This window comes from Sardina pilchardus, chromosome 6, assembly GCF_963854185.1.
Source record: "Sardina pilchardus chromosome 6, fSarPil1.1, whole genome shotgun sequence".
Classification (NCBI taxonomy): domain Eukaryota; kingdom Metazoa; phylum Chordata; class Actinopteri; order Clupeiformes; family Clupeidae; genus Sardina; species Sardina pilchardus.
In genome coordinates, this window is record NC_084999.1 from 15879663 (window position 1) to 15898298 (window position 18636).

General features: G+C 41.4%; 2 protein-coding genes across 3 annotated transcripts; one reads left to right on the forward strand and one right to left on the reverse strand.

The window, feature by feature from the left end:
• si:ch211-225p5.8 (uncharacterized protein LOC555567 homolog) lies at positions 1–4817 on the forward strand. Of its 2 annotated transcripts, none has more exons than XM_062538641.1 (6): positions 1–345; positions 579–748; positions 1637–1874; positions 2342–2501; positions 3380–3434; positions 3590–4817. In XM_062538641.1, the coding sequence occupies exons 1-5, from the start codon at positions 294–296 to the stop codon at positions 3423–3425; spliced, it is 666 nt and encodes a 221-aa protein (XP_062394625.1). In that variant the 5' UTR covers positions 1–293; the 3' UTR covers positions 3426–3434; positions 3590–4817. The 2 variants fall into 2 exon arrangements, with proteins under 2 accessions (XP_062394625.1, XP_062394626.1); XM_062538642.1 differs by having other exon boundaries at positions 582–748.
• A 129-nt stretch (positions 4818–4946) lies between these two features.
• On the reverse strand, positions 4947–7727 carry LOC134082721 (apoptosis-associated speck-like protein containing a CARD). The gene is made up of 3 exons (XM_062538643.1): positions 7359–7727; positions 6486–6539; positions 4947–6281 (listed from the first exon to the last, which is right to left on the reverse strand). The coding sequence occupies exons 1-3, from the start codon at positions 7618–7620 to the stop codon at positions 6016–6018; spliced, it is 582 nt and encodes a 193-aa protein (XP_062394627.1). The 5' UTR covers positions 7621–7727; the 3' UTR covers positions 4947–6015.
• Between the last annotated feature and the right edge of the window lie 10909 nt (positions 7728–18636).

The following is an 18636-nucleotide window of genomic DNA, read 5'->3' on the forward strand; positions in this document are numbered from 1 at the left end:
GAGTGGACACACTGTAGGTTACCACACGGATTTCGTCTGTCATGTTTTCCGACTATTTTAGAATTAAACTTAGGAATCTATTACATCAATATTAACGTAAAAGAAGGAACTGTGGAAGTAAAGGTCCTGGTGAAATTGGAACTTGAAAGGGAAAAAGAGGAGACCAGATGTAAGGCTGAATAGGACTCAGGTGAAAGACATATAGTCTAGCTTAGTCATAACACAAGAAAGGGTGTTTACTTCATGTGTCGGTCAGCCAATGAACATTTGAAACATATTCAGCATTTGAAATAATGGCACATTTGAAGGTATCACTTTTGGGATTTCTCCTGTTTCTCCTTCACGGTAAGGTTCTGTAAAACAACATGTAAAACTCCTGATTGTTATCAAGACTCATTTTCTGTCCATATCTGAATGATAAAGCAGTGGAGATTCAAACAGTGGGCCACTTGTTCTATACTGCTTTTTTTTCATTGTAAATTGTGTTGTTTATTTATTGATCTACAACAAATAAACCTGCCTTTGCCTTTTTGCCCTGATGTCATCTGTGTTTGTGTTCTTCTCCATTACTGGTGCAGCAGCACCCCAGGCAGAGGCAGGATGTGCTGAGGTGGACTCCTTGACGGAGGCAGTGGCTGGGGAAAGCTTCCTGCTGGGCTGCATCTCCTGTAAGAGAAGGGAGGAAGTGGTGGCGTCCACCTATGTCGACTGGTTCTTCAAGCCCATTGAAGAGGAGAATTTTGTTCAAGTAAGTGTGGGGGATGACTGTTCATGTTAAATCCCACCAAATTCTCAACCTAGTATTTTCTTTTCCTTAAATTAAAGGATTTTTGACTTGATCTAAAATGTTATGAAATAGAGAGATTAAATGAATGATAAAAATTCATTTCACAACACCTGTTGAATAAAATGGTCCAACTATCAATGGCCGGGTTTCCCATATTCGTTAAGAAGCTCTTAAGTGCTAAGAACTTCTTAGGAGCGCTATCAGAACGTTCTAACAACGCTCCTAAGAAGTTCTTAGCACTTAAGAGCTTCTTAACGAATCTGGGAAACCCGACCAATGTCTGTTGGGAATATGATAGGGAACAATGGCAAACATTTTCTTACAGTAATATCAGGAATTGTTCAATGATGAAGACAAGATATTACAGGGGGTCAGAAAGAATCCCGGAATCATGTCTCGGAATCTACAGGCGTCTCTCTCTTGCCATACCAGAGCAATTAAGAGTCCACAAACAGGACAAAACTGGACTGGACTTATGGAAGAATAGCATAGACTAATATTTATTGTGATTTAAAGGTTAGATGATATACATAACACTGGTGGATTTGAGGTCATAAGAGTGAAAAAGAACTATTGATGAGTAGCACAGCCAGGGGAGATGGATCCAGCAATAATACAAATATTAAATTAAAAATAAAATGCTGACACACATGCAAAGCCTGAATAATACTATATGGTCCAGAACAGCTTGCCATTACTAACCTCCTCTATATACTAGCATTTGTATCCAGTATCCAGAGTTTATACAGTTGCTAATAATGAGAAAATAAATGGAAATGGAACGTTTGAAGTTTTATCTAAGAAAAGTATCATTAGTCATAATTATCATGTTTTACCACCTTCCTGCAGATTTATCACTATGAGGAGTCCTTTCCCACCATTCTGCATGAGGATTTTGATGGCCGTCTAGAGTGGCACGGCACCATGGGAACAAAAGATATCCAGATAGGTGCCATTTTCATTCACAATGTCACCTTCAACGACACAGGAACTTTCCGCTGCACCATCGAGCGCACTCTCTTCCTCCCTTATGGTGATGAGCATGTCACCATCATCAAGGACGTGGAGCTGTCCGTTGTGGCTATAGGTGAGAGATGGACGCTAGCTGTTCAGTCCTTGCAATCCTATTGTTCAGCTGCTATAGACCACAGAAATTATATCAGGGTCTACAGGGAGAACGGTCAGGCAGGGCCAGGGTGCAAGGGGTGTAGTCATAACCTGGAAAGGACCCGAAAATGAAATGATGTTTTGTGAACTATGACCTTAAACTGCCCTCTGTGTTTCTGTCCCTTGCCCATTAGCTTCTGGGTTTTTTCCCCCTTTATCAGTGGTTCTGGCCATAATAAACCTGTAACGTAGCTTTTCGTTTTAGTGCAGAACAATATTCTGGTTAACATAAGCCAAAGCACCTGGATGGTTTAATTGATTTATGGGCCTTGACTGACTGTACTTCCTTGACTTCCTGAAATCCCTTCTCTGACATGATACAGTATACCTCGTCCAGGTGGACCCATGCACATTGCTGTGTCAAGCATGTTGACGTTCTGTTTTCAGGCAATCGGGAGCTGATCTCGGTGATCTCGGAGATCATGATGTATGTGCTGATTGTGGTTCTTCAGCTGTGGATGATCGCGGTGCTGATCTACTGTTACAAGAAGATCTGGGCAGAGAACGAGGCTAGAGAGGCCCGCAGAGCACTGAAGGCTCAGAACAAGTAAGGCCTCTAAAAATATTGTTGTTTGTGGATAGTTTACTGACTTGCTGGATGGTGCTATTGGACCAGACTACGGTATGGACAATGCTGTATAGCCACTAGCCACAGCTCCCCTAAACTCCCCTAAATGTTATGCCATGCCAATTTTACTTTAAAATAAAAGGCATTCACAGCCTATGGGTTGTAAGATAGACAGCAACAACTTCATCCAGTCAAAATTACAACTTTATCATAGTTGAGTCTGCCTAAGGTTATATCAATTGTTATGTACAGACCACCCAAATACTGTTCCAATTTCATTCATGATTTTCCTGAAATGCTGTCAATCATAGCTACAGATTTTGACAATTTTATTATAACTGGTGATTTTAATGTTCACATTGACAGTCCTCATGATGCAATGTCTAAAGAACCCGCTGCCCTGCTTGATATGGTTGACTTACAGCCTGTAACAGAACCTATACTCATAGCAGAGGTCATACTCTAGATTTAATTATCATCATCTCCAATTTGCCATCAAATGACTTAACATCCAGGCCTATTTCACTGCACAGACATAATGATGCCTCATTGACTGAATTTAATGTTGGCATCCAGACCCTTGAAAAGACTGTGATGCAACTTAACTCATCCACCTGCTGTCTTGACTCTCTTCCAAACTTTCTGAAGACTCTCTTCAGCTGTTTGTCTTGTGACCTCTTACAAATTGTAAAAGCTTTAGCTTCGTTCAAAGAGAAACTCAAAACCCATTTCTTTCTATTGCTTTGAATTAATTAATTGATTTTAATTAATTAATTTTCTTTTTTAATATAATGATATATATTATACTATTTTATTTTATTTTTGTCACAAAACATTATTCACTCTCTTGCCAACAGAGGTTTGGATACAAAAGATACGTGTGATGGGGTACATTTGGAGTAACTTTCTTGGGTAAGTGTATTTGAAGAGGAAATAAACATTTGTTTGGCTTGAAGTTCATGATATGATAAATTACATTCTAAAATAAGTCCAAAATCATGTATGAACCAGCATATTACAAACGTAAGTTAATATGACCTATTGACTGACATTTTGTTTCTTGATAGGTGGATGTACTGTACCAAAATGGCTACTGTGAAGTTTGACAGTAACATGGTGCTGCAAGTCATGAGGGTTGCCACCATAGGGCACCATCCAGTTCAAGAACCAGGTGCATCTGGTGCTTATGAGTTCTAATATCATAACATCCAAAGATGTGTTTCAAGCATGTCACAAACTGGCTTTAGAGCTGATACAGGGAAACACAAAAAAAGAGCAGAGTGGTCAGATAAATGCTATAACAGTGATCTTATCATTTGGTGTGGTGATTGATTCTTCTGTATTAAGATTATTAGATTGAATTGCACTGAGGACAAAATACTGTATTTGGTATTTGTATTGTGAAGTTGTGACCCTGCAATTTTCCAGATTTATATTGTATTCTGCATATAGGCCTGCTGTTTTTCATTAGAAAGCATTTAGTTGCTCGTTAACTATTTTCGCCAGTAGGCTATACCTTCTGAATTCATCTACTCCAGAATCTTTTTTTCTTCTTACTTTAGATGGTGGTTTGGAATGTTGTTACTGCAGCTGATGGTTTAGAAAATGTTGACAGCAGATGACATTTCACCTAGAAACCTGTCTGTACATGTTGTTGTTTTGGAATCTGCACCTCAGAATGGTGTGGAGGTTCTTAACTCTAAACCTACATGTCTTAAGGTAAATATGTATGGATATGGAAACATAGTAATACACTGGACAAGTGGACATACATAAACATTTGAAGCCAATTTAGACTGGCCAGTTTTTTAGGAATTGTAGTATGCTTCTAACGTTTAAACTGAATTGTCTCACTGGTTCTGAGGATATTGCATTTGTCTTTGTGATACCAATTATCACAATATCTGAATTTACAGGGACTTTATTTTTCCTTATGTGCTTAACTGTTGGACACATGATGCTGTACAGTGCTAACGAGGAGCAGAAATGATGTGTGAAGCCACCAACATAGATTAGGTGGCTTAGATAGGATTTTACATTTGTTACACAGTATGTTGTCAAATGTAGGACACAGCATCATGGTACACATCAGGGGTAAAATATGAAAGTGTTCTCGTAAATTGTTATTTAAGGGCAGATTGTTTTGCCAACTATCATTAATCTGTGATTCAATATACTGTACGTGCTAACAAGCTATACAATAGAACAGCCGATGAATACGTTGCTTCAGGGCAGGAGTAAAGGGTGTGTTAATCACAAAAACCTCAAACCTACATTTTTCTAAAACCTTTTCTTGTTATGTCGTGGTCATTTAAGTGAAAAGTTAAAGTGAACATTAAAGTGTTTCTAGGAGCATCTTTAAGTTATACCAGTGATGAAAGACTTGCACTTTAATCTCAACATTAATCACCTAAACTCACTCTCTGGGAGGTCATCAAGGTACATTTATTAAAAAATTTAAAAAATTCAATTGTAACAAACAGTGGAATTCTGGCAGATCTGGTGCCCTTCTTTTGGCCAGCATGCTTTAAAAAAGAGGGAGAGAGAGAGAGAGAGAGAGAGAGAGAGAGTATGGGTGCCTCTCATTTGGGCTTTTATACGTCCTCCCTCGCTCCTCGGGCCTCGATCCTCACTGATCTACATAAAGAATGATGGGGCGGCAACAATGGGATAGTCTATCCAGTGTTAGTTATAGATCAGTGGGAACACCCCTCGAGGATCGTGCATCGAGGATCGAGGAGAGATGTTGAGAGGCACCCAGAGAGAGAGAGAGAGAAAGAGTAAGAGAAAATACCTATTCCTGTCTGCCTACAGCTTCAGGGTAAAAATATTACGGATTCAATTAAAAAAAACCTAGATATGTGGTTGGGAGATGTTGTCACCTCCTCTACTTCCATGACTTGCAGTGAGTGAAGCATATTAAGGTCACATGCTTTGCTCCCAGCCAGGCAGGAGGGCACACCCCCTACCAGAAATGATTGCATTTCACTATTGGACCGGTTTTCCATGGGCTGTCTTGACCACAACTCCCTCAGTTCGTGCTGTGTAACAGTTCACCCAGAAATGGCTCTGGATGGCGGAATTATCATCAAAATCCTTGAGACAAATGGCGCACTGTGGATCACTGATAATCAAAGTCCTCCACATTTGTTAATGAGCAGGTGCCAAGCTGGAATGAATATGGAATTCTAAACATAAACATACATAATACCCTCCAACTGCAAGACTACACATGTGACTAAAGATAGTGGAAAATGATGGTATCATGTGGCCAGTCAAGAGCCTTGTATTTGCACTGACATAATCAAAAATGTCCTTAACAGGGACATGGAAAGATTAAAATATAGGGGTCCCTACAGGAAGTGCCAAGGGCTCCTATTAAAGTAAACATTTTGGTGGGCCATTGCACACGGCTCTGTTTAGGGGCTGGACTTTGACTATCAGTGGCTGGACTTTGACTATCAGTGGCACAGGTGTGGTGCTGTCGTTGGAATTAGGATCTCTCCTTGAGCTCCTCCATGACGAAGGGCTCCGACTCCATCAGCACCTCATACAGGCAGTCTTTGCCTTTTACACTGCTGCGAACATTGCCCATTTCAAAGAGCTCCCTCATCTTCTTGTAACTGGTGTTCAGGCAGCGGATGTCGCTATAGTTCTCCTGGGTGATGACTTTTTTCATCAGCAGGCGATCCAAGATGGGGTCCACTGTGGTGATTCTCTCGATCAGCGAGATGCGATGCTTGTCAATGAAGTGCACACCTACACAACAAGGGAGAGCAAAGTGAAGGGACAAAATGGATGCTTGTTTGAGATGGGAAATAAAGGAAGCATTGACTTTAAGGAGAGGAACATGTTCAGTGACTTTGAGCCACTTCCTAAGAGCCACTTTAGCTAAATTACTAGTGTAATTTTAGCCATTTTAATGTATCTTATGTACACACTGTAAAAGTGTCTTAGGCCTACCTCCGGTCATGTAGTTCGATGTGTAACCTCCAGAACTGCCATCTCCACTCGGAACTGTAGTACAGCAACAAAATCACAAATAGGTACAATGAGTTGGAACGTCAAGTAAGTAAGCTACCAAAACATGTTATCCTACAGATGGTTTCCTAGTCTGTCTACAGTTTGTAAAAGTGCAAAGTGTAAATGTGGCCAACTTTGTCAATTAGCTTACGAATTATAACTTTCATTTTAGACATATTTCGAAAAAAGAATCTAGGCCTAGGCCTATCTGCTCGTTTAAAGACTATGTTGCATGGCTTTCTCACATCACACCACCCATAGGCTACCAAGGGGTGTACGCGCCTTATTACGCGCCATGTCAAACTTTAAATTAATCTGAATGCAAAGGGTGGCAACAACATCTGGCATTTTCAGATGGTAGCATAGGCCACACCCAGCCAGGCCTACAGTCGATAATGCTGTTAAGCTACCTGGAGGAAACGCTCACACAGACACTCAAACACTCAAACTTACTTGGAAAGACGCTCACATGTTTAACTTTTTCAACGGGAGAGCGGTATAGGCCAAATACTTATATTGTGAAGAACATTTGAGAAAACTTAAACAAAAGTGAAACCGAAACTGTGAAACTTCTGTATGCTTCATTTTCAGGAAGTGGGTATTTAGTGTAAATACCTAAGCCTAAATAAATCTATATTTGAGGGAAACACATCTTTTTAAATATTGATTAATGTTGAATATTGAGAAATGTTAGAGCGATTACAATTGGGAGATGTGTAGGCTATTTTTCTGCATAGGTAAAATAACTGCTGCATAATTACTGCATAGGTAGGTTACGCCATGCTGTTATTTCCCTGGTCGAGGCTTTCTTACCTTTGGACGCAAGCACGGCAGCTTCATTGTTAAATCCAAGCTTTTTAAAGATGTCAATAGTTACATGGGCTGCCTTCGATTCTGTACATAACTTAACCAAAAGATCGGCCAAGTCCATTTCGTCTGCATCTTCGACCGCACGTCTGGTAACGCGCGGTTCCTCCTCCCGATCGCATAACATTACTTTGAACTTCTTTAAATCTTTGGCCGACAGACTTTCCAAAGAATCAATAATCCAAAATTTGATTGTCTTCTCTGTCATGGTCAGTTATCTTAAATGTGGACAACTACGGCGACTCTTCTGCGCTACGCCTGTCTCGCTCTTTTTTTCTTACCAACTTTAGGCTCTATGAGACAATCCTTTCCACTCAGGAGTCACCAGAGGGCGCTGTAGTCCTACCGGAGGTGGACTCAGAGCCGTAGGCTATTCAAATAGTGGCCCGTTGGATTTTGTCTTCAAATCTGCCTTTCATGCCAATGCTAAAATATAACCAATAAAATAAAACGACAGCAGTGATTGCCTGCAAATGTAAATAATGTCGCGCTGTCACAGTCTATGAATCTGACATTGAAAATAGAATAACGCACGGTTAAAACGTTTCTGTGTGCGCTCTCAGAGTGGAAATTTACAAACGCACCAATAGCTGGCAGTGATGTTAAAGCCTAATGTTTACCGTGCATGTCTCTCTCTGAAAAAAATCTCTGAGGAAAAGGCTGGGGTGATTCGCACACTGGAAAATGTGGCTATAAGTACTGGCCTACAGGTGGCATTTTACCCTGTCTCTCTGTAACGCAAAATTGGTGATTGAAACCGGTAGTGGAGTGGAAAAGCCTGTTGGACTGGTCGGAGTGGACAAGCCTGTTGTTTACATTGCTGTCAACATCAAGTAATAAACCTTTTTGAATGAATGCATTTCGTTAATGAAGGAATTTACTGTTAAGTGGCACTACAAGTCAAAGGAGTAAAGCTCTCGGTTACTTTACGGAACAAGAGCTGTGATAACAGTGGACATTGACCCCTCTTTTGGCAAAGGCTCTTATAGAAAAACAAAATATACATAGCTACATAACCCATACAAAAGTTAAGGCTAGTTAAAATTATTATTAATGTTCATGTGATATGGACAAATAAACATAGACACATTGGACAAACCAAATGCATTGTTTGAGTGTTTTAGCTCAGCCAGGCAGCTTTTAAAATGATAAAGCAATTAAAATATCAAGAAAGGAAAGAGGAAAAGACAGAAAAAGATAGAAGAAACAACCGCAAATCAAAGGAAAGAGAAATTAAAGAAATGCAGGCAATTTCCAATATAAGGAACATAAGATACAGAGCAAAGGCAATATGAGCAAGCAATCAACCAGAACTATTCATGTGAGCACTGCTGTTTAGACTTTAGCCATTGTTTGAGTGCTTTTAGCTCAGAGGTTGGTCCCTTTACAGAGAGAGCAGACTGACAGGTGGAGGCTTGTGTGACGCTCTGTTAGAGCTCTGACACCAAATAGCTACTACTACTATTTTGGTATATAAATAGGCTATGGCTAAATATATTCATTATTTATTTTAATTAGATTATTGCTTGAAATTATATTGTTTATTGATAATGTTGCTATGCTCCCTATTTTTGTCATTGTTCACTGTTAAATTAATTTGTCTTGGTTTGTTATTATTATTATTTGTATGTCACTTTTGGACAAATGCGTCTGCTATCATAAATATTTCCAGAGCCATTAGATCCATAGTTTAGTAGGCTACACTCCGCTCTAGAATCTTTAGTTTTTAGACCAAGTTCAATTGTGACGTCACAATTGTTCAATTACGTCACTTGGAGATTGGCTATAAATAGAGCTGCAAGGTGCCATTTTCGCCACTATTAATTGCATGCGACACTTCACTGTAGAAACCATGGACTGCACCAGATGCTGTGAATCGCCACTTCCTCAGAAGCCTAGTCCGCGACTTTGTTGGGCGGAGGTCCAGTCTAATCGACAGGTAAAGGTATCCGGTCCCCTCTGTAAACACAACCCTGATGAGGTAACCCCCATCCTTCCCCTGGGCAAAGCTATCCTGGAACTGGAGGACAGCCTTATGCTAGAGGATGTCACTACAGAGGAGGCTGAGCGGGTCAAACTCACCCTTGTTGCTGAGCTTTCTGCCCCACTCCCTGTGGTGGCATCCCAGGCAGTCGTCCAGAATGACATTGTCCTGGTGGATGTGGAGAGCGAGGTTCTAGATGACTTCAACCCTGACGTTCAGATTCCAGTTGAAGATAAGCGAGCTGAGACCGCTGCTGCCCTTGAGCGCACCCAGGGACTGCTGACCCCGGCACCAGGTGTTCAGGACGCTGCCTGCAGGAGCCAGACTCTTCCTTTCATCTTGAACTGCAGCGACCAGACGCTCATCCCTGACACCGACAGCGCAAATCGGACCGCTCGAAGGACGGCTCAGGAGCAACCAGAAGAGTCCTCTGGCTCCGGCTGCTTCCCCTTCAGGCTTCTGCTGCGACGACTTTTTAAGAGAAATAAATAAAATCCTTTATTGTTAAAATGGTCTGAATGTCTTCATTGACATAGCCTACTTAGAAGGCTAGATAGACCTAGGCTAGACCTTAAATAGGATAGGCTAATAACAAAAATAGGTTAATGACAAAAGAAGGCCTAATCAAAACATGAATGATAGTTTAGGCTATAACAGTAAACAATGGATAAATGGAAAATGGATAACTAAGTAACAGTAGACTGTTTGAGAGCCTTTAGTTATTAATATCAGTTTATTAGTAGTCTACATGACAGGAAAACTGGGTAATCACTCGTTAATGTATGATATTTTTTAATGAAATAGCCTTTCAAATTCGTTGAATAATCAAACAATATAAAGGCCTAACAAAGCGTTAATATTTAGACTTCTATCTAGTCGTCCGCACTCCTGTGCTAGACACATTTAGCTGTGCCGAAGTGAGTCATTGAAAGCTGTTTTGCTAATGCCACACTTGTGAATGAGGTTTACGCAGGTAGGCTATAGCCGGCATCTTGTGACTCCAGGAGCGCTTGCAATAAATGAATAAATAAAAGTCTAAATAAGATCGGAATACTCCTACCTTACTTGATTATTCTGAATGTGATTTTATTGTTAAGGCAATCGGAAAATGCTGTTTACATGTAGGCCTAGTAAGCTATCTTATTATGAATATTGTCATAACAGAGTTAATATCGGAATTAATGTCCATGTACATAATCCAGAATTCGACTATTGCCTGTTGTTATTCTAACAACACATTTGATTACACGAGTTGTTTATTGAATCTTCATTTATCCCCGTCTGGCTAGCTAGTCAAACGTTTAACTTCAGTTCACATTACAGGGTCCCATTAGGCTATTTGATAGGCTATAGCCTATATATTTTATTGTTATTATTACTAATAGCCTATGCTATGTATGTAGACTTAGGCTACCAACTTTTTAAATCAGTTTACTATTCAATTTAAAGATTATATCCATATAGGCTAAGTGCTGTAACGATTATATCCATATGATAGGCTATTCTATTCTATTATACGATTATAAGATATAGAGAGAGGCTATTATAATCACAATATGATCATCTAGTCATTATGCCTCTACAGAAATGTATTGAGACAGTGGGAATTATATGGTTGTAAATGTGTGGACAATAATGTAACAAGTTCAAATATAATTTAGCGTATTTAAGAAGTCACATCCCATTTACAATCCATGGTTAACAACTTACATGATATGTACAGAGCCAGGAAATGGCTGATTGGATACAGTCAGCATCGCTGATGGTCCATGGCCAATATCCTGAGGAATCCCATAATCGTCGATCTCGGAGGAAAGGGACCAAATCCTGCCAGTGCAGCATGACATGACGGTGAGAGTGAAGGAAGCAGCAGTACTGCCTTCACTTCCAGCCAGGTATGAGCTCCTGTGAGACAACAAGACTTGCTATCATGTAGCCTACTCGCTATTTGAAGGTTATACAAATGTTGAGATTCATTTGATGGATTTAAATTTTTTTTTTTTTACAATTAACAGAGCAAAGAACAAAGAAGCTTCTAGAAGAGGCAAAAAGGGTGTTAGGAGCTGTGGACATGCCTACTACTCTGAGACGCCAAAGGACCCTGCAACGGACAGGCAAGACAACGGCAGTGTCAAGATGGCCAACCACCTGCATATTCCCCTGCAGCAGCAGCAGCAGCAGTACCTGTCTGACAAGTGATGGAGAGCCCACCAGCTGCTGGGCAGCTTCTCAGAGAATGCTGTGTGGATGCTACACCTCGCGGAGAACTGAGCAGAGAATCAGGGTGCAAACGGTTCAGAGGTACTATGAGTTCCGACGGAAAGAGGAGGAGCAGAAACCCGTGGGGCTGCAGAGACAGATGGACCTGGTCAGGCAAGATGAGCAGAGGCAGATTCGAGAGGTGGCAAAGAAGTATGAGGCGAGGAGGAAAGAGGAGAAGAAAAAAAGAGCACTGCAGAGACTGAAAGAGGTGCGGCAGGACAGGAGTGGGCCAAAACAATTGCTTCGCAGACCTGGTGACTGACCGACAAGGAGGAGAAGGAGCTGGAGAGGCTGCAGAAAGAGGAGGGAGATCTTCATCGTAAGATCCCAAGGCTACGAGAGGCCATGTCAGAAACAGGGACCTGCACAGAGAGTGAGGATGTGCGTCTGGAGGGTCTGGATGGCAGGCAATGCCAGGAAGCAGTGAGACAAGCAGACACAAGATAAGCCTCATGATGGAGCAAACCAGAGAGGCCGAGGCAGAGCCAGGCAGACGGGCTCAACTGGAGAAAGTCAGAGAGATGGAAAGACAGCAAGATCAAGAGAGATGGAGAGAGATGGAGAGAATGAGAGAGACAGAGAGGAGAAGAGAGATTGAGAGACATAGAGATCAAGAGAGATGGAGCGAATGAGAGAGACAGAGAGGAGAAGAGAGAGAGAGAGAGCTGGAGGAGGAATGGTTCAGGCGATTGGACGGGCTGAAATGCCAAAAGGCAGCGAAATACATGGAAAGAGAGTGGTCTGAGAGACAGAGAACCCTAGAGAAAGAACATGAAGAAAGAGTGAAGAGACTGAAGATGTACAGGGAGAGAGCTGTGGAAAAACAAAGACAGCTGGAGATGCAAGAACAAGAACAGAACAAGGACAGGAAGGAAAAGTTTGCTAAGGAGACAGAGATGGATCAAAAGAGTCACAAGGAAACAGTGAGTGAGATGAAGAGAAAATTCCAGCAGGAGATGGAGGCCAAGCTACTGAAGATGAACCGTCTGAGAGAAAAAGACAGAGACATGTCTCAGAAGAGAGAGGACATGTTACTGATTGAACACCAGCAGAAAATGGAGGCACTGAGACACACAGAGACATAAATGGGAAAAAAGTAAGACATCTGGATATGTACACTGAGCTGAAGCAGGCAGAGGTGGAATGCCAAGACATGGAATCAGAAATAAAGAGAGAGAGAGAGAGAGAGTGCCCTATGAGGGAACAGGAAGAGAACACGGAGAGAAGTCTGCAAAATGAATGTGAGAAAGAAAGGCAAAGAGAACAATAGAGCAAGTAAGAGATTGAGGAAGAGCTAAAGACAATATAACAAAAGTTTGAGATGGAGGAGAGATGGAGAGAAAGACACCAGAGGCAAGAAGGAGGAAGATTGAGGAGAAAAGACAGAGGGAATGGGAGGAGAGGGAGAGAGAGAAAGAGACAAGAGGCAAGAAGGAGGAAGATTGAGGGGAAAAGACAGAGGGAATGGGCGAAGAGGAAGAAAGAGATGGAGAGAAAGCTGGAGGCTAAGAGAGAGGTGGCTTAGTTCCAGGAACCTCCTGATGGAGCAAACCAGAGCTGGATCAGGAGCTGTCGATGCTGGGAGAAAAGCAGCAGAAAGCTAAAGAGCAAGAAGGGATGAAAGTAGAAAGACAGAGAGAGATCGAGAGGGAGGAAAAGAGAGCAGCTGTAGTGAAGACACACAGGAAATCAGAGCTGGAGAAAGAGATGGATGAAGGTAAAGAATGGATGAGAGAAATCAAGCAAGAAGTGGAGAAGAAACCACAAAAGTTGAAAGGATCTGAGAATGAAGAAAAAATAGCAAACGTAGGGCAGAGGAAACCAGCTACTGAGGGGATCGGCTAGCCTAGAAATCTAGACGCCCCTAGCGGCAGCAAATGTAATTTGGCTGGCGGGGCAGTCTAGGCACGATCCATTGAGCCAGGAAGCTGAGAACCCCCAGCACCAGCGGCCCAATCACAGGGCTTAACATAATGGTGACTGACATGCGACCAGAAGTTGCGACGGTAACGCATCCTGTTATTTGAAAACAAGAAGATGATTCGTTTAGCGTTATCCTATTGCGTGGAGAGGGAAGGTTACGCATCCTGCTACTTGAAAACAAGAAGATGATTCGTTTAGCGTTATCCTATAGCGGGGAGGGAATTTGAAAGACAACTGTTTATCCCACCCCTCCGATTGAGCCCTGTCTACGGTGAGTGTCCAGACCCTACATCTTGATGTGGGTCTGGCTCGTCAGGCTAGGGATCGGCTGGTTGGGAGAAAGGAAAGGAGAGAAAATCTCAGTGACCTGTAAACTGAAAAAAGGAAAGGCCCAAACAGAGCAGAAGCATGAGGAACTGGACGATGACTGGCTTGGAGGTGTGGACCTAATGAAGAGCAAGGACAAATGGAGCGAGATTAGGAGGAAGCATCAGCAAAGCAGAGAGGAGAGTAGACAGGAGCTGGAGAAAAAGGACGATCAAGGACAGCAGGCAGAAACAAATAAATATGCTGTGGTGAGACAAAGAAGAAGACCTGTGGTGAGAAAGACAGATGCCAAAGAGCAAACCCTGACAGAGCAGAGCTGAATAAACAGGACAGAAAAGAAGTAAAGACCTGCAGAAACGAGGGCATGGACTTCCTGGGAGAGATGAAGCAGAGAGTGGTAAAAGGGAGGAGAGGGAGTTTGCAAGAGGGGCAGCAAATTATGGATAAAGGACTGTTCACCCAGGAATGGAGATAAGGAGAAGAAAAGGAGGACAACAAAAATAACAACAACAACTCATTAACTTTATGTAACGCAAGCTTCATGGGAAAAAGAGGATGGAGGGACACCAACAGAGAGAGAATGCACAAAACAAAGAGTAGAGGCTGAAACAACAGCTAAAGCAGAAACTGAAAGAAGTGCATGTTGAAATGGAAAAGGACCCAGAGCAAAGGCAGCAACAGGAGATGGAGAGATTCTCTCAGCAGTCATTTACTGTAGCTGCTATCCATATGCCTTTTTATTCAAGTGTGGTTTGTTTTGTCCGAGTTGCTCATGGTACCTGTTCGGGGCAGGGGCTTAGCGACAGGTCAATTGTCTTCTCTGTCTAGCTTATAGCAGGGATGCAATGGAGGCTAAATGCAGCGCCAGTATGCTGGTAGTTAATTGTTTTCTGTGTCTCACCGGCAAGCCTGAAATACCACCTCCCCAGTTTACCCCTCCGCTGCCATTCCACCTGAGACAGCAGCTATGCCCTCCTCAGTGTTGGGAAGGTTACTTTAGGAAAAAAAGTCTCTGCACACTTGGATCCATGCAAAAAAGTGTCTTTACTTATACCAAGCTTTCGGTACTTAGACCTTCATCAGGGCATTGCACACCACATACAGAGCAGTACATTTAATAGTCTAACAAGGGTTCAATTAGTACAATCAATCAAACAGGACACACCTGTCTGATTACTCATGACCTCTTGGGAGATGTAGTCCAGTAGACATATTTGTAGTCTGTCTAATACATGTCAGTGGCATACACTAGATAACTGAGGTGATTTTGAATGAACAATATCCTCAAATGTGCAATTACAATAAACAAAATAAAAAAGTACAAAAAACACAAATAAACAGTCATTTTGATACAACCAGGAGTGTAGAACTGCATAAACATCAGACATTTAGTCATCATACAATGCAGTTCATTCAGTTCCTAACAGTATTACAGTAACACACTCATATCAAAATCAGTATTTAAACCTTTTGGGTGGAGTGAATCCAAGGTGTGTATCCAAAACAATTCCCTCTGGCATAATTTCTTATCAATGTCACCCCCTCTGGGCAGCTTCACTTGTTCGATACCCTGGAAGCGAAGGGAGGAGACAGTATGAGAATGTTCATTAAAATGACAGGCTACCGGGTAGTTGGGATCAGATCGTCTAATTGAGCTTTTGTGTTCGCTGATTCTTTGTTTTAAACAACGTGTGGTTTTTCCCACATATATCTTATCACATGGGCACTTTAACATATAAATAACATTTCTAGTGTTACATGTGATGAAGCCTTTCACAGAGAAACTCTTACCCGTCCTAGGGTGTCTAAAGTCTCTTGTCTTATGTGTATTGTTGCATTGAGCACAATTACCACATGGATGGTTTCCATCTTGGAGTGGTGCCAGAAGGCTTTGCTTTGGTTCTGTATGTATACTCGCCTTCACTACCTTATTGCGGAGATTAGGACCCCGTCTAAATACGAATAAGGGCGGCTCCTTGAATTTGTCTTGAAGGAAGGGGTCATCTTTAATTAGAGGCCAGTACTTCATGATAGTATTTTTAATCATTTGGGCAGATGGGCTATATGTTGTGATACATGAAACAGAAAATGCCTTGTCCCTTTTAACACTTTTTTTTAATAGATCAACTCGAGATGTAGATAAAGCTGTATTGTATGCTTCCTCAATGCAAGCTGAGGGATATCCCCTTGCTACAAAGCGTTGTTTCATATCTTCAGCATTCTCAATGAAGTCTTCAGTAGAATGACAAATACGCCTCAGTCTATAGAATTGGCTTTTTGGGAGGCCATATTTCAATGTTTTAGGATGTGCACTACTTGCCAAGAGGAGTGTATTACGGTCTGTCTCCTTCCGGTAAAGTGAGGTAAGGAGTTTTCCTTCCTCTATTTTAATCCACATATCAAGAAAATGTACACATTTAGAGTCAAACTCCACTGAAAATTTTAAGTCTGGGCTCATTGCATTGAGGTGAGTTGTAAATTCAGTCAATTGGGCTTGTGACCCTTTGAAAAGGCATAGAACATCATCAAGATATCTATAATATCTGATAATATTATGATAAAAGGGATTAGTATTCTCATTAAAGATAAACTGTTGTTCAAAGTACCCAACATATAGATTTGCATAGCTGGGGGCAAAATTGCTCCCCATGCTTGTCCCCTTGACCTGTAGAAAGTACTCCCCCTGATGGAAAGAGAAGAAGTTTAACTTAAGAATGAGTGTTGCTAGATCACAAATAAATGCACTAGGAGGGTTTAGATCCTCCAAACGATCTTGTAGATAATATTCAAGTGCAATTATCCCCCGGTCTTGAGATATATTTGTGTACAGACTTTCCACATCAAAGGTGGCTAGGAAAATGTCAGGAGGGAGTTCCTGTAATTCAGATAGTTTGTTTATTACGTCTGTAGAGTCTCTCACATATGCAGGAAGCTTTTGAACATATGGTTTAATAAAATGATCTACATAATTTGACAACGGTTCTAATAATGATTCATTACTGGCCACTATAGGTCTACCCTTCGGATTTGTAAGGCTTTTGTGAATCTTCGGGAGCATATAAAATACAGGTGTAACTGGATGCTTTTTGTTCAGATATTCAAATTCATCTTTATTGATCCACTTTTGTTCAAAGGCTTGACTCGTGAGATCCCAAATTATTTTTTGGAAATCAGAAGTGGGATTATTTTGAAGCTTTCTATAAAATTGATCATCATTTAGTTGGCGATAAGCTTCCTTTACATAGTCAGCAGTATTCAGGATGACTATGGCCCCCCCCTTATCAGCTGGTTTTATAATAAATTCTTTATCGTCTGCCAATTCTTTAATGGCGTTTGTTTCCTCTTTGCTGAGATTGTAATTGGGGTAGTAAGGCATAGATGTAAAAGTCTCAAAAATCTCCTGTTCAACCACTCTACAGAAAGTTTCAATGGAAGGGTTAGAAACATTGGGTACAAATGAACTTTTTGGTTTAAACAATGATCTAGCAGAAGCTTGATTTTCATTCTCAATCCCAAACATAGACCTTAGTTTTATTTTTCTGAAGAACAGAAACAAGTCAGTCTTAATTTCAAAGGCATTAGTCTGATAGGTGGGAACAAAACTCAGTCCTTTGCTTAAACCTGAGAGATGGTGAGGTGTAAGTACCTTATCTGACAAGTTTATGATTGGGTTGTCTTCCGTTGACGTGTCATCCGTCCGCGGGTAGTTCCGCCTCTTCCCCCTCCTCGTCTTCCTCGATTTCCTTTTACGTTTTTTGGAATCTCCTTTTGCTGATATCGATGTCCATTCGATTGGGGGTGATGAATACTCTGGTGGGAGTCAGTCTCGCTGGGAAGGTCACTTTCAGTGGAGAAGGAATTAGAACGTTGCCGATGATGTTGCTGTGTTGGGCCTCCTTGAGACTCATTCCTATTCATCCATTTATATACATTCCCATGTTGATAGTCATTGGCATCTCTTCTATATTTCCTCAATTTGGTGGTCATTAAGTACTCTTCAAATTCCATCAGAGTCTGTTTGGTGGAATCACAAATCTGAGTGAAATTCTCCCCCAATTCCTCTTTCATATTTGTTTCCTGGTTTTCAATCTGTTTTTCAATGTCCTTTTTCTGGTTTGATACGTCTTCGATAATCAACAGCATCAGATCCATGGAGCATTTATTCAGAATTTCACACCATCTCTTATTGAAATCTTCATTTTCCTTACCAATGGTAGGAGGTTTCTGGATGCGGAGTCCCTGTGGGATTCGCTTGCTTCTCCAGTATTCACTTAGGGTGCTGCCATGGAGTTTCATGCGGGAAGGTTACTTTAGAAATGTAATGTGTTACAGTTACAAGTTACTCTGTTTAAAATGTAATAGAGCAAAGGCAGCAACAGGAGATGGAGAGATTCTCTCAGCAGTGCTATCCATATGCCTTTTTATTCAAGTGTGGTTTGTTTGTCCGAGTTGTCCATTGCCATTCCACCTGAGATAGCAGCTATGTCCTCCTCCAGCCTCCAGTGGTCCCGCCTAGGTGTGTCCGATGTACGATGCCCCTCCCCACCATCCCAACCCCTTGATCCACAACATGAAGCTCCAGAGCAAAGGCAGCAAAAGGAGATGGAGAGAGATGGTTGGTTGGTCTCCACCTGCATTTTATTTTACTTTACTTCTATTTTTAACAACCCCATCATTACTATTTTCATTTTCTTTCAATGATGACATTACTATTGTTGTAATGTTATT